Below are 13,903 nucleotides of genomic sequence, written 5' to 3'. Positions count from 1 at the left end.
GTACTCTGCTGGAATGTTTGTCTTCCCTACCAGGCTGCCTCTCTTTGAGGGCAGGGACCACTTCGCTCTTGTTTGTCACTCAATTCCTAGTGCCTAGCACAATGCCTGGCAACTAGAAGGTGCTGAAAGACACTGGGTGAATAGATTTCTGCATGCATTTTTGGTTTTTCCTTTACCACTTATTAGACTATAAACTCCACTCAAGATGGGATCCTCTTATCTGTTCCTATATCCCCAGACCTTAAACAGCACATAACACACTGGAGGAATTCAGTAAATATTTACTGAATTAATAGGGATTGAGAGAGTAAATCTCTACGCACGTATCTCTATGCACATGACTTAAAAAAACAAACGAAAAACAATGGGCCTGATTTATGAAGGCCACTCACTGCTGGCAAATTCCTCAGTCAGCTTGCAGGATTTTTTTTTTTTTTGGTGCCAAATATGTTAGTCAAGATTGTGATTGGATTCTTCAAAATAAGTATTTTGAAAACAATGGGCCTGATTTATGAAGGCCACTCACTGCTGGCAAATTCCTCAGTCAGCTTGCAGGATTTTTTTTTTTTTGGTGCCAAATATGTTAGTCAAGATTGTGATTGGATTCTTCAAAATAAGTATTTTGAAGTATAAAACAAGCCACTAGCCACAGTTTAGGCAACCGTAACTCTCAGGAAAACCATGATTATCCCATTGCTCAAAAGCCTTTGCTGTGTTTGCCAACCCTTAGAGCGGATGAAAGGCCTGTGTGGCAATGTTCACATCTCCTCTATGATTTGTAGGCTGCAATGTGCCTGTTATAGAAGCAGGCACCCAGTGGGCACTAAATATCATTTCAATTTAAATGGAGGCAGGAAATGTGAGACGGTCTGGCAATCTTCTGAAGTACAGGCTGAAATCCAGTGGATGGCAGGAACTGCAACTCCAAGTGCAGTAACTAAAAATAGAATTTTGGCTTTAATTGAAAAAGTCACTTCTATGAAAGGCTTAAATGTAAAACAAATTATCTTAAACTCTTACTTCATTTGAGGATTAAAAATAGCCTTTTTTCTTTCATTCTGCTGTTGTCCGCCAAAACAGAATAGAATGTCTAAACTTTTCTTGGGTCTGATGTTGCCGAGAGACCTGTCGGTATTTGAGTATTAGCAACTGGATAGAGGGGGCAGGCCCCATAGTGCAGTGGTTAAGTGGGGAGCACCAGAAGCGGGATACCTCATGGATGACCAGTCAGAATCCTGACCTGGCAGCTTGAAAAAACACTGCATTTGTGTGTAGGCCCAAAATCCTGACTGTATGGAAAAATGGAGGAAAAGGGTTGTGGTGTGATCACGCCTCATGGGAAGTGCTTTATCTCTCTCGCGCGCGCTTGCTCTCTCTGGTGAGCTCATATACCCTCTGACAAAACAATAGACAGAAAAACTGGATATGAGAATCACCCTCAACTTCCAAGCATACAGAATGCAAAGGATTACGTCATATTTTCCAAGCTAGGTTGGGATTATTTCATTTTTCATATTATCAAACACAAAGTGACTTGAACTATATATAATTCCTTTATGTGTTCAGGTTTATAATTTTCCCCTGCATCATATTTATCTCTTTTAATAGGCTTTATTTGTCCTCAAACTTTTCAACAGTATTCAATGAATAGAAATTTTAGTCTCATGGACAAACTAAATATTTTAGAATTTCTTTTAAAGTAACCAACTACTGGATTAAGTAACAATTACAAATTGCCTTAATTAAAAGTTCACAAGATCAATTATCAAGCACTACTCTCAATGCAGCTAAGAGCACGTGAGAGACCCAGGTTCGACCCAGTCCAACCTGAAGGGTAGATGCAGAGGTATCTGACTATAATCCTAGTAACTCAGGGAGGTGGAAAAAGGAGGGCCTCCACACCTATGAGACCATCTTAAAACAAAACGAAAACAAAACCACTACTCTTTAGACCTTAATACAAGATCACTTAAAACCATGAGTTTGCTAAGCAGGACTCTCAATTCTTAAACAATGTCTTAGTATAACAGTAACCAAAGTGTCATCTGGTACTCCATTATGAATCTTTACACTACATTCTCTTACTTTTCTTTCTAAAATTATATATTCAAAGTGATGATACAATTCTGTTGTGAATCTACTGGAAATTCCAATTTGACTTATATTACCTCAGTCACTGATCGCTGTGATTTTTTTCAAGTTGTTTTATAATGATTGCAGCTATTATTGGCTGGTCCACTATGAGCCAGGAACTGTCTCTCATATTTTGTACATATTAACATATAAAATCTATACAGAATCTTGTAAAGTTAGTATCATTATCCCTACTACATTTTTCTGATATGAAACCAAAATTCAAAGTTATAAGAACTTACCTAAGGGCTAATCAATATCCAAAGGTCTATCTTTCCAGTCATATCACATAGATTTCTCACAAGCAATTATCTTTCATTCATATACTCATTCATTCCAGGAAAATCTATTGACTGCCTACTTTATGTCAGGTACCATGCTGCTCACTGAGGTGACAGTTCTCAAAATATTCAAAGTTTAATGAAAAATGGCAATGAGCTGTATAAGTGGGAGGTATAGCTTTAAGAGAAAGGTGAAATCTCTAGTAAAAACCAGAAGTAAATTTGGGTAAAGACATAGCCAAATCTGCTGCCTATCAAAGGCCCGAGGTTCAGATCCCAGGTCACCTTGAACATATCAGTTGTGCCCACAGGCATGCTGTGATCCTGCATGACTGGAAGGTTGTAGTGATGGGTGGTTGGGGGCTGGTTGGGGAGAGGTCACAGCATGGTGAGACCCTGTCAAGGGTACATGTCTCTTTCATGAAATAAAGGGGAAAAGGCCATACAAGTAAAAATTTAAAAACAAAACAAACAACAAAAAAACAGAAACAGCAGCCTGTAATATTAATGACATTAGCTCATAATCACGGAGGGAGGGCTTTGAGCCTATCAGGCACCACAATCCTGCAATGTAAGATTTTCAAAGGGCATCATTCATTCAATATACGTGCTCTATGAAATACATTCTAGTATTAGCTCTGTCTTACAAAGTTCTGTTAATCACTCAAGGTCACACAGTTGATGAATGTGTGGGCCAGAATTTGAACTCACATCTATCTAAAACTAAAGTTTAAGCAGAGAGGAGTCTCATTGTCTGCAGACCCAGGCTAAGTTGTCTGATGAAAACTGTGTGACAGACGTATGATAAAGGACTAGGAAAAGAATGATGGACAACTGAGGAACAGAAAGAGGAGCTGACATGGGATTAAAAAAGGACCCCCGGCTACCAAAAGAGGCCTATTCTTTCCTCACCAAAGGCAGTCACAGCACAACCGGATGCCAGCCCATACCTCTGGCCAAATGAAGGTAAGCTATCTATAACGGATGGCAGCAATCATCTTTAGAAATGGGGAATAGTCATTCCTTTAATCTCTAGAATAATTACCTATAATCAAACCCATTTTTTATCTTAAAATCCAGACCCCCCCCCAAAAAAAAGACCACCTTCACCTAATCACTAATACATTCACTTATTCAGTGTTTTGGGGGGAAGAGAATGGGTCTCCTCATGCAGATGGCCTGGTCCCTTGCTCTCCCTTCATCTCCAAGTACATGTAGATTCCTAAGGCGCCCATAGCTCTCTGACTCTGTAGGGACAACAAAATGGCCAGGAAGGTCCTTGGTCAGAGACTCTAGATGATCTCCAATTCTAGAAGATTTTTAGATAAACAAGGAGTAGAAACTGACTGCCTGCATATGAGATGGTGGAAAAGTGGCAAGGAGGGCAGTGAGTGGGAAGGACGAGAACCTGAAAAGGTTCTAAACATCAAAGCAATGATGTCTCTCCTCTCTTGCATCACTTAAAAGCCCTCCTTGCATGGAACTGTGAGCGCTGAATGACTCCTCCATGTTGCCACATTTCCAGGACTAAGAAAGGAATCATGCAGAACTCTCAAGACTGAGAATCTCATCACCAATCCTCTCTGTTCTCCTGTGAGCCTATAAAGGTCAGCTTGCAATAAAAAGCTATTCACTTCTTTCTTACATATCTCCTTCCCACTTGTGCATGTAATACACAGAGAGACACAGGCACATACCCACTTTGGATGGAACTGCCTAACAGAAATGGAGAGAATTAGGCCAGAAGGATCAATGACAGGCCTACAATCCCTGTATGTCTGAGCAATTTATTGCGAACCAACCACCTGGCAACCCCTAGAAACTTTTGCTAAGATTCCCTGAAGGAGATTTCCTCCTGACACAGGTTTGCTGGAACTTAAGAGTACACTGTCCAAAAATATGTGAGAATATAGGAAAAAAAACACATGCAGTTATTCTCTTTGTAGAAATTAATATTATCTCAACATACATGTGTCTAGCACATAACCACTGTCATGATTACCCTTGACCAGATATTTATTGGGCAGTCCTTGTATGTATAATGTGATACAGAGCTACACAGAACAGCAATGTTTGAAGGGAAAACACTGAGTGATCTCAGAGCCTAGGAGTAGCAGTTTCCATGAATCCTTTTTTAAAAAGAATTTAATTTGACGGTGATAGTGTAGTTACTACTTACAAGGGTCTAAGTGAAATGGCCCAGTACTGCACATGCCAAGAGGTGTCCTCCCAGCACACACAGGACTGAAGAAACAGGTTCAGAGAGGCTGAAAAATTTTTCCCCTATCTTCTTCAGGGGAAAAAATTGTTCTTTTCACCCAAAGAAATCAAGAAGCTCTCCTTTAAATCTGTTTTCTTCTTTCTAAGCAACATACTGGATCAGTAAACTTAACACTCTTGTTATTTGTATCAATTTGACAATGATAATGGATTTCTCCCCCTTTCTTTTAAAAAACAGTATCTCATGGTTTACACAAGGTAAATATTCAGGGCTTCTTTAGTAAGTAACATTAAAAGAAAATAAAATGACACATTTATAACAAAACTTTTTAAGTAATGCTAAAGGTCTGAGTAATATATGCAGGGAAGATACATTGTTTCTGTTTAAAATGTAGTGGGAATTCTTCTTAAAATGTAGCACAACTTTAAGGTCAGTAGGTGGTGTGGTAGTTAAGGCACTGGACTGTAGTCCAGTAGTAGTCATAATTACTACAGCTAATTAACTACTAGTTACTAGTAGTTGTAAGTACTACAACTAATTAATTTTAGTTGCAGTACTAAAAAAACTAAAGGAAGAGCAAATAATAATGATGATGATTATGAGTCACAGACCCAGCAGCTTGAAAATCATGCCAGCCATATGTCCCCCAAATCCTCAGAGTAGAGAAGGGATTATGGTGTGACCATCCCTCTTAGAGGGTGGCTCCTCACTTTCTGTCTCTCTGGTGAGTGTACACATCTTATGGCAAGAAAGAAAACACACACACACAAAGAAATTTTAAAAAAGCATAAACACACACACACATACAAATTCAGAACAAAATAAAATGCTTAAGACTGTGCCTATGTGAAGCCACAAGAATAGTTTAGAGATTACTTTGTGCAAAGCCAAAGATTATTTATCAAACATCTAGATACAATATCTGGAGACATGATGAAAAATTCAATTACATAAACACAGTCTTACTTTATATTAAATACGTTTTATAAAAAAGCCTATAATTTGCATAATTGTACTTTGTAAAAGAACATCTACATGATTTTGACCTAGGACTAAAGGTCTATCAAAGTTAAAATAAACATTATAGAAAGGAGAATTTTAAAAACCAGTATCTTTTTCCCCCAATTTCAAGTATTTTTAAATAATGTAGGAATTGGTAGAGAGTTGATATTCTCAAACAAAAGCATTAAATATAAAAACAACATGTGGACCTCACAAAAGAATGTATTTTATTTTTATTCTCTTTCATTTGTAATTTTTGACTGTTGAATAACTTACTATAGTAAGGTATATCTATTAGTTTTCAGACATGTAGTCAGGGTCGTAATAAATACTACAGAAAAGTTGCCTATTAACCCTTCGACTAGTCTAGGAATTATTATTCAAATAGGATCACTTTAATCTAACCTGCTACAAGTACCATTTTAAGAGTTCAATACCGTTCTTCAACTTAAGGCAAAATAGTGGAATTCTTACGAATACTTTATAATCTCTGCCTCAAGAATATGAGAATGAGGGCACGTCCCATAGCACAGTGAGTAAGTGCTATGTATCAGGAGCCAGTTCCCACATAACTGACCTCAGTTCGAATCCCAGCCTGGGCACTTGAAAAACATACCTGACACTCCTGCATGCATGCCCAACATCCTGCTGGGAAGGTTAAATGGACGAAAAAGGATTGTGGTATGACAATGCCCCATGGGGGGGGGGGTGTGCATGCTCACTCACTTGTGCGCACTCGCTCGCTCTCCCTCCTCCCTCCCTCCCTCTCTGAAATGCATATGACTTCTGGCATTAAAAAGAAAAAGTTTAAAGAAAATAAAGAATATGAGAATAAAGTTATATACCTGGTAGAAATCTTTATAGGACATTTTGGTCTAAATGTCTAAAGAAAAAAATAGAGAGAGAGCAATCAACATATGTCATTGTTTCAACCCCTTGAGAACAGACAAGGGTGTGTGTGCAACTCATACTCAGAGCTATGTTTATGTCAGCTCCAGAGAACAAGGAGTATTATAAAAGGAGACCGAGGAAACTTTTCGAAAACAATTATTTGGCTTGAGAGCTGGAACATGGAAAATAAATCATGACTGGAGATCTGAAACCAAAAATAAAAGGTTTATGAAAAAGGACACAACTGACCATGCTAAAAAAGAAAGAACAACTTTTTGTTGTTGTTATATGTATCTATATATATGTACATGCACAAGTATATATCAAATGATCATCTTGCCATAATTAATAAAATAAAGCGAGAGTAGTATCAAGGTTTACTCAGGCATTCTGAGGTTGCCTGCTGTTCTAGCCCCATTCCCTCACTGTCTTCTCAACCCCTCCAGGCTGGCTCAGGTACTGCCTTTGCAGAGCGGACCTGGATTTCATCTAAGGAAGGTTACATGCTCTTTGGTACCACTACTGAACCTGGTACACATCTTGATTGCAGCATTAATTGCAGATTATTACAAGTATCTGTTCACGTATCTGTCTCCTTCCTAGATAATAAAATATTAAAGGTCAGAGACCAAGAACCTAATCAAGGTCCTGGCAAAATACATACAATCAACATTTGTCCAGCAGATAGCTGAGGGTATCTCAAGGTGCCACAGAAGAGACGTCTACTAGGGCCGTAAAATCCCTAAGCACTGTGATAAATAAAATTATTTTAAGAGCCAATCATCCATTCTTTTAGCAATTATTTGGTTGGCTCCTACCAAAGTACTATTGGAGACAGAGCTTCAAACACAAAACACATAAAGCCCCTGCCTTACAGGAGCTTACCTTTTACAGGAGGGTGAGGAGAGACTATTTTTTAAAAACATTAAAACAATGAATGTCTACAGCATTTGTAACATTTTGTATGATCTCCAGAACACCCAAATGACCTAAACCTAGATCTAGTCACCAAGAAATTTACACTCTAGTTGTGGAGATGATAAACACAAAGAAAATAAACAACAAAGACAAAATACGGGATAGATGTTAATTAAATAGAATGAAAAAATAAGGAGTATGAGAATTTGTGTAGGTGTTTTAGGCAGGAAAAGGAGGAGGGGGCATCATCAAGAAAAAGAAAAGGCAGGACTGAAATAACCAAGAAGGGAAATGGTGTGAACCAAAGCAGAAGGAAAATTACAGAACGTGCTGCAACAGAAAATTCTTCCCTCCTACAGCCCCTGCCTGTCAGATCTCTCAGTTCAAGGCCCAATCATCTGGACTCCTCTCTGCTTGCTGGAGAGAATCCGTTTCCCAGACCTCATGCATAGTAAGTGCAGCCTCTTTCATAATGCTCTCAGGCTCAATCCTCTCAATTCCCATGGCCCCTGCACCCATTTCTGCACCCAAGGAAAGGCTTACTGCACCACTTGCCTTCTCCAATCCACTTTCCAATATGTTGCCATGAGAATCTTTCCAAAAGCAAATCTGATCTTATCAGTCCTTTCCTTAAAATCTTTCAGGAGTTCCAAATCATGTACAGAATAAAACCCCAAATTTTTAAGATCTGTGCAGAATTTTTCACAGTGTAGCCTCCTTCTACCTTCCTGGCCTGGTGCCTGCTCTCTTGCACCACAGACAACTACTGGGAGCTCCGGACTCTCCCGCATAGAATGACACTGACCCAAAAATAAGTTAGGCAAAGCTCTCTCCCATCCTCCCCCTGTGGTTTTGTATGTACCTCAATAACGGCACTTACTACAAATGTCTGGATCTATGGAAATCCCCTCCTCGAGGACAGAGGCATGTCTTAGTCATTTCTGATCTCTCAACACCTAATCTAGCACCTAATCCTACATCCAGCATGGAAGGATTGATCAATCGATGTTGATGGTGCAAAACTGGGGCTAGGGCTAGATTTGCAAGCGATAAAATATGAAGTAAGACCAGCAACATAGCACATTCTGCTGAAATGCTGTGTGTGCTCAGCCTGCCGGGACCATATGAGAGGCCTGGGTTCGATTTCTGGTCTACCCTAAAGGCCAAGCACAGTGTTGTGAGCCTATAATCCCAGCAACTCTGAGTGACTGAGGCAAGAGGATCATATATCAGAGGCTAACCTGGGACACCTCGTCTAAAAACAGTCACACGTGGTGATGTGCCTATGGTCCCAGCAGGGAGGCTAAAGCAGTAGGATTGAAACAGTGAGACACCGCCCCCCCCCGGGGACCAGCAGTTAGCATAATGGCTATGTTGCTGGACTCCCATGTAGTCGACTGTGGTTTGAGTCTCGGACCCGGTGTCTTAGACTCATGCCGTGTGCGTACCCAAGATTCCCAGAGGAGAATGGAGGAGAAGGGGTGATTTCTTGCTTTCTGTCTCTGTTTCTCTGTCTTTCTGGCGAGCGCACATGCCCTATAGCAAAATCTTCTCCAAAGGAAAAAAGAAACAGCGACCCTGTCAAAAAACAACAAAACAAAAACCATGAAGTAGGTATACGTCCCAAAATGCTTGGGACCAGATGTGTTTTGAATTTTTCAATGTTTAGAATATTTGCATATATAAAATATCTTGCAGATGAGACCCAAATCTAAACACAAAATTCTTTTATGCCTTATATACAGCTTATACATACAGTATAACCTAAAGGTAACTTTATGTAGTATTTCTGGCTTATACCATTTTGACTATGACCCATCACATGAGGTCAGCTATGAGATTTTCCACTTAGGGCATCATGCTGGTTCTCAAAGTTTTGTATTTTGGAGTATTTCAGATCATGCTGGTTCTCAAAGTTTTGTATTTTGGAGCATTTCAGATTAGGGTTGCTCAACCTACAGGGGAAGAACAGAAGAGGTATGGGAAGATAAGTCTACCTAAAAGTGGGACAGTGCGAAGGAAGCCAGCTGGACTGTTATCTCTCAGATATGGCCTCTGCCCACCCTCCAGTGACAGGACCATCGGTGGTGGGGCTCAGAGAGTAGGCTCCACCATAAACATACTGGGAGCCCAGAGCATTCCACCTCCTACCAACTAAACAGACCGGGAATACAAAGCAACCAACCAACCACTGGAATAAAATCTTTTTTGTCTGAGTGATTTGAACAGTTCCTGATAGATCCTTTCTTTTTTTGGAATCACTTTTCCTCCTCCCACAAAGTTTGGACCTTAAAGGAAAGAATTTTAAAAAATATAACAAAACAGCATACTAAATCTAATTTCTACATTCCAGTCATAAAAGATAGTCCCATTACTTCTGACACCAATGGGAAAAGATGCTGAATTCAATTCACTGATTAACTGGAGTGTAATGGGGGTTGAAGATAAAGCAACCAAAGACATTCTTCTGCATACCAGGTAGGGTAGCACAATCTACCTCCCAGAGGCTTGCAAGACATGTGACCTCCACCACTGTAACAAGGTCTACGAGCCACGAATTTCCTGCCTCTTCTGTGTGGATGTAACTTCTGTGGTTGTGATGGAGCCGATTTAGAAATTAACTAACCTTGTGCAAAAATGCTTGCGTCCCAACAGGTTGCCTCATTAGCAAATCTTTGGGCATAATTTCTGGTGGCGATGAGTTAAGCAAAGAAAGAAGGGATATCCATGCTGAATTTCACAATCCGTGATTCTCCAGATGGTGATTCCAAATAGGGAGGTAACCCTTACACAGTAATGAAGCACTGCTTCGAAAGCAAGCAGGAAACCCCTGCAGACTAGGCCCTGAATCCCAGGCTACTAGCAGGCACACTTCCATATTTGTACGTAAAACAGCTCTATGATGTAAGCAGGGACTACATCCAGTTACAAAAGTTTTTTTCTTTCTTGCAAATTAGCCCACAATAATGTTGGATGTTATATTCAGTAACTCGTGTCAAAATAGCTCTCCGGCTCTGAAGTATAAGGTTAGTATTTATAGGGAGATTTTACAGCAATCTTCAGCACCTGAGTGGGTTATGAACTATTATACAACTATTGGTAGTAACAAGCACTAGGAGAAATACATTAGTCAATAGCTTTAGCACAACCTTGTGTTACAAAACTAGATGCAGAGGTTAAAATTACAATCTTCATCTTATCAGAGTGCCCTCTCCCATTGTTGGAAATTATAATTCTTTTGTGAAAGGCTATGACCACTACTGCCTACTTCTGATATCCTTTCAAAAGGCTTGTTAGGCTCAGCTCTGGTCATCTGCTACTCAACAGGCTGTGGCCACATGGGAGGCCTGAGTCCAATTACTGACCTCCCTAAAAGCCAGGCACAACTGACCCACACCTGAAGTTACAGCTAACTGGGAAGCAAACCAGGAGGATCACAACACAGCAAGACTCTGCCTTAAAATAGGAAAGAAAGAAAAGAAAAACAGTCTTAACTTGTTTTACAATGTCATAAACTATCCATGGGCATGGTAAAACATTTTCTGATATAAAATCACTACAGCTCACGTTACATTGTATTTCCAGAAAGAACAACCAAAATGTATGGAGATCGGTCTCAGTGATACGTGTTGCTTGACACAATACATGTTGAGCTGACCCCTACACAGACTAAAGTATTAATGTTAGTAGGTTCTGGAGGGTGAGAGGAGAGGGGGTGGAGATGTTTACCTTTGTCTTTAATCTGTCTAAACTGTTTGACTTGATAGAACCAGCATGAAGTGCACCTATAATCAAAAAGAACTTATTGCCCTGCGTTTAAGATGACTTTTATGATGCTTCACCAGGTAAACACAGGCTATGCCAAATTAGCTCTTTCTAAATTGAGATCTACTGATGACACAGTAATAACCAAAGCTCAGAGCCTCTTGCTTACTCCAATTTCCAGTTGGCCTTTACCCTCGATGATTTACAATACCCTCGATGATTTAGAATACCCAACGTCAACAGTAACACATCACCGTAGCACACTAGGATATTTTCCTAGGAAACTGTTAATTGTGTTGTAACTTCCTGAACTTTGCTTCGGTGATCTGTACTCTTATAGAATCTTCACTACTACTAAATTTTGCTAATAGTAGTATCACATAGATTATCTGAGCGCCAGAGTGCCAGGCTGGAAAGAGCATTAACCCACACAGATCTTTCAAATCAAACAACCTGGGTTTGGAAGTAGTAAGGAGCTAGGCAGATCCACCTGTGAGCTTCATTTTGCTGCCTCTATAAGAGCAATACCTAAGAATTGTTCTCTGATGCATAAAGGATAAAGCTACACCATACAGGGTAATCCCATCTACTCAGTAGACTCTGCACAAACCAGGAAGTTACCCAATGCTTCTGATTTAAATGACTAGGTGCCCCAAATGTGAAAGAGAAAAACCACACCCAACTCTTAAAATTAAGTTACTTTTCAAGTTATTAGAGAACAGAGCAGGGCTTTAGGACATGAGCAGGAACGGTTTGGCTTTAAAACTGATTTGGCAGTCAGGAAATTGAGCCAGAGTCGCCAGAACAGACCGGCATGGTAATTTTATTACAGCCTTCTGGAGAGACCCAAGATGTCATCACTCCCTGACTGTGTTCCTTTTAGGGACCTGATAGTCTCCTTACTCCTCCCACCCCGTTTGGTTGCTTTTCTACTTTTAACAGCTCTCCCTCCGTCTGTCCATCATTTCTATGCGTTTTTAACTGGAACTGGAAACGGGGCACCCCGGGCTTGCTCCTCAAGGCCCCTCAGGACGAGTAGCCCGCACCCTGCAGACACCCTGGCTGAAGGAGTCCTTCTCAGATCATCCCCTGGTAACCACCTCCACCCTCTCCGGCCCTGAAGATAGAAAAAAGATCCCAGCTGACGCCCGGCGGCCACAAATCAATTCCCGGGGCCGCCCAGGCGGGCCCCCACCTTCCCGCCCGGAGCGTCCGCTCGCCTTCACTATTTTAAAGAAGATTCTATTGGGTCACACTCGGGTCTTCAAACCCGGCCCGCTCTGGGCTCGCCCCTGCGCCCGGCTTTCCGCAATCCAAGCCTTGTTGGAGGCGGAGGAAATGACCCAAAAGTTGCTTCTGGGTCGAGACTTCCGCGCGCAGAGGCGTCCCGGTATCTGCCGTGTCTCTCCAGGCGCTGGGTCCCCGGCCTGTCTAGACACTGCTCTCCGGTGGCCCGCGCCCTCCTGGGACTGAGCCCGGTGGACAGGTTTCCTTCTTCCCTTCCCCGAGCGGCCGAGAATCCTGGCCAACCTTTTCACCGGGTGCGGCGGCCACGCGCAGCCCCGGAACTTCTTCCCGCAGCCGCCCGGGTTTTTGGGTGTCGACGCTGGGACCCCCCCCTCACTCACCAATATCCCCGTCGTCGTCGTCGTCCTCCTCCTGCTCCATTTCTAGCAAAACGTTCCTGGTCATCATTTGCATGTCTCCGCAGAACGCGGCCCCGAACTTGGCGCGAAGTTGGGGGCTCCCTGGGGCCAGGGGCGGACGCCCGGCCGGGGACTGCGGGGCGCGTGTCGCTGGCACTCAGGAGCCGCTCAGGTGCCACTCGGGCCCCCCTCAGTCCAGCCTCGGCTCCGGGAAGCCGAGCCCCGGCGGCCGCCGACCCGAGCCCAGCGCCCAAGGCAACCTCTACGAGCCGAGCGCGGCCCGACTGAGCATGCCCAGTGAGCCCGAGCAGCTCCTGCGGAATGACTGAACTTCCCCTGCTTTTATTAGGCGCCCAGAAGGAAGTCGGGAAGCCAGAGGGAGCCGCTAGCGTTTGCGTCCTGCACGGGAGTGAACCTCCACAAAGGGGAGGCGAGAAGGCGCAAGGCTGGGACTGGACAGGGTTCCCCAGACGGTGGCCCCAAACGCGATTTTTTTCTTCTAAGGTCATAGGTGGACACACACAGGTTTGCATCTTTTGGTATCTGGCACTGGAGAGAGAAAAAAGGCTACCACAGCTCCCTTGAACCCTGAAGGCGAGAACATCTGAACGGTGTTGGAAGGCGACCCTAAAGCAAATTACTCTGACTTCAAAGTGAGGGAAAGTGTGTTCTGTGGTAGAAGGGTACGATTACTAGGGGGGAGGGAGGGAGGAGGCAAAACTCGTGGATAATAAGCAACAGAAAAAAGAAAAGAGAGAGACCTTGTAAGTGACGTGTGCACAATAGGCAGGATTTCCGCATAAGGCGAGGTGTAAAAGGCAACTGAAGCGCCCCCTACCCCACCCGCAGGAGCACGCGCAGGGAGTGGCTGCGAGATAATCCCTCAAGTGCTCAGCCGGTTTGGACAACGGAAATTAGTCTTCCCTGGCAGAGAGGCAAACGGAGCTGAAAACCACTATAGTTACATGTTAACTCTTTTCTAAAGCGATGTAGGAAACTATAACAAGAGGAAACAAGGGAATGAAATGAAAATGACAGAGTGAAAA

General features: G+C 42.4%; 1 protein-coding gene across 2 annotated transcripts in view; it reads right to left on the bottom strand.

Annotated features, from left to right (window-relative positions):
- ANO6 (anoctamin 6) overlaps positions 1-13,039 on the bottom strand; it is a 217,026-nt gene extending 203,987 nt beyond the window's left edge. For both annotated transcript variants that reach the window (XM_014584198.2, XM_006168558.2), the window contains exon 1: positions 12,840-13,039. In XM_014584198.2, coding sequence (XP_014439684.1) covers positions 12,840-12,912 — 73 coding nt within the window. In that variant the 5' untranslated portion in view covers positions 12,913-13,039. The remainder of the gene's footprint in view (positions 1-12,839) is intronic.
- Positions 13,040-13,903: the final 864 nt, after the last annotated feature.

Source organism: Tupaia chinensis, unplaced genomic scaffold (assembly GCF_000334495.1).
Source record: "Tupaia chinensis unplaced genomic scaffold, TupChi_1.0 Scaffold145870_1, whole genome shotgun sequence".
Classification (NCBI taxonomy): Eukaryota; Metazoa; Chordata; class Mammalia; order Scandentia; family Tupaiidae; genus Tupaia; species Tupaia belangeri.
This window is presented reverse-complemented; position numbering and strand designations above follow the sequence as displayed.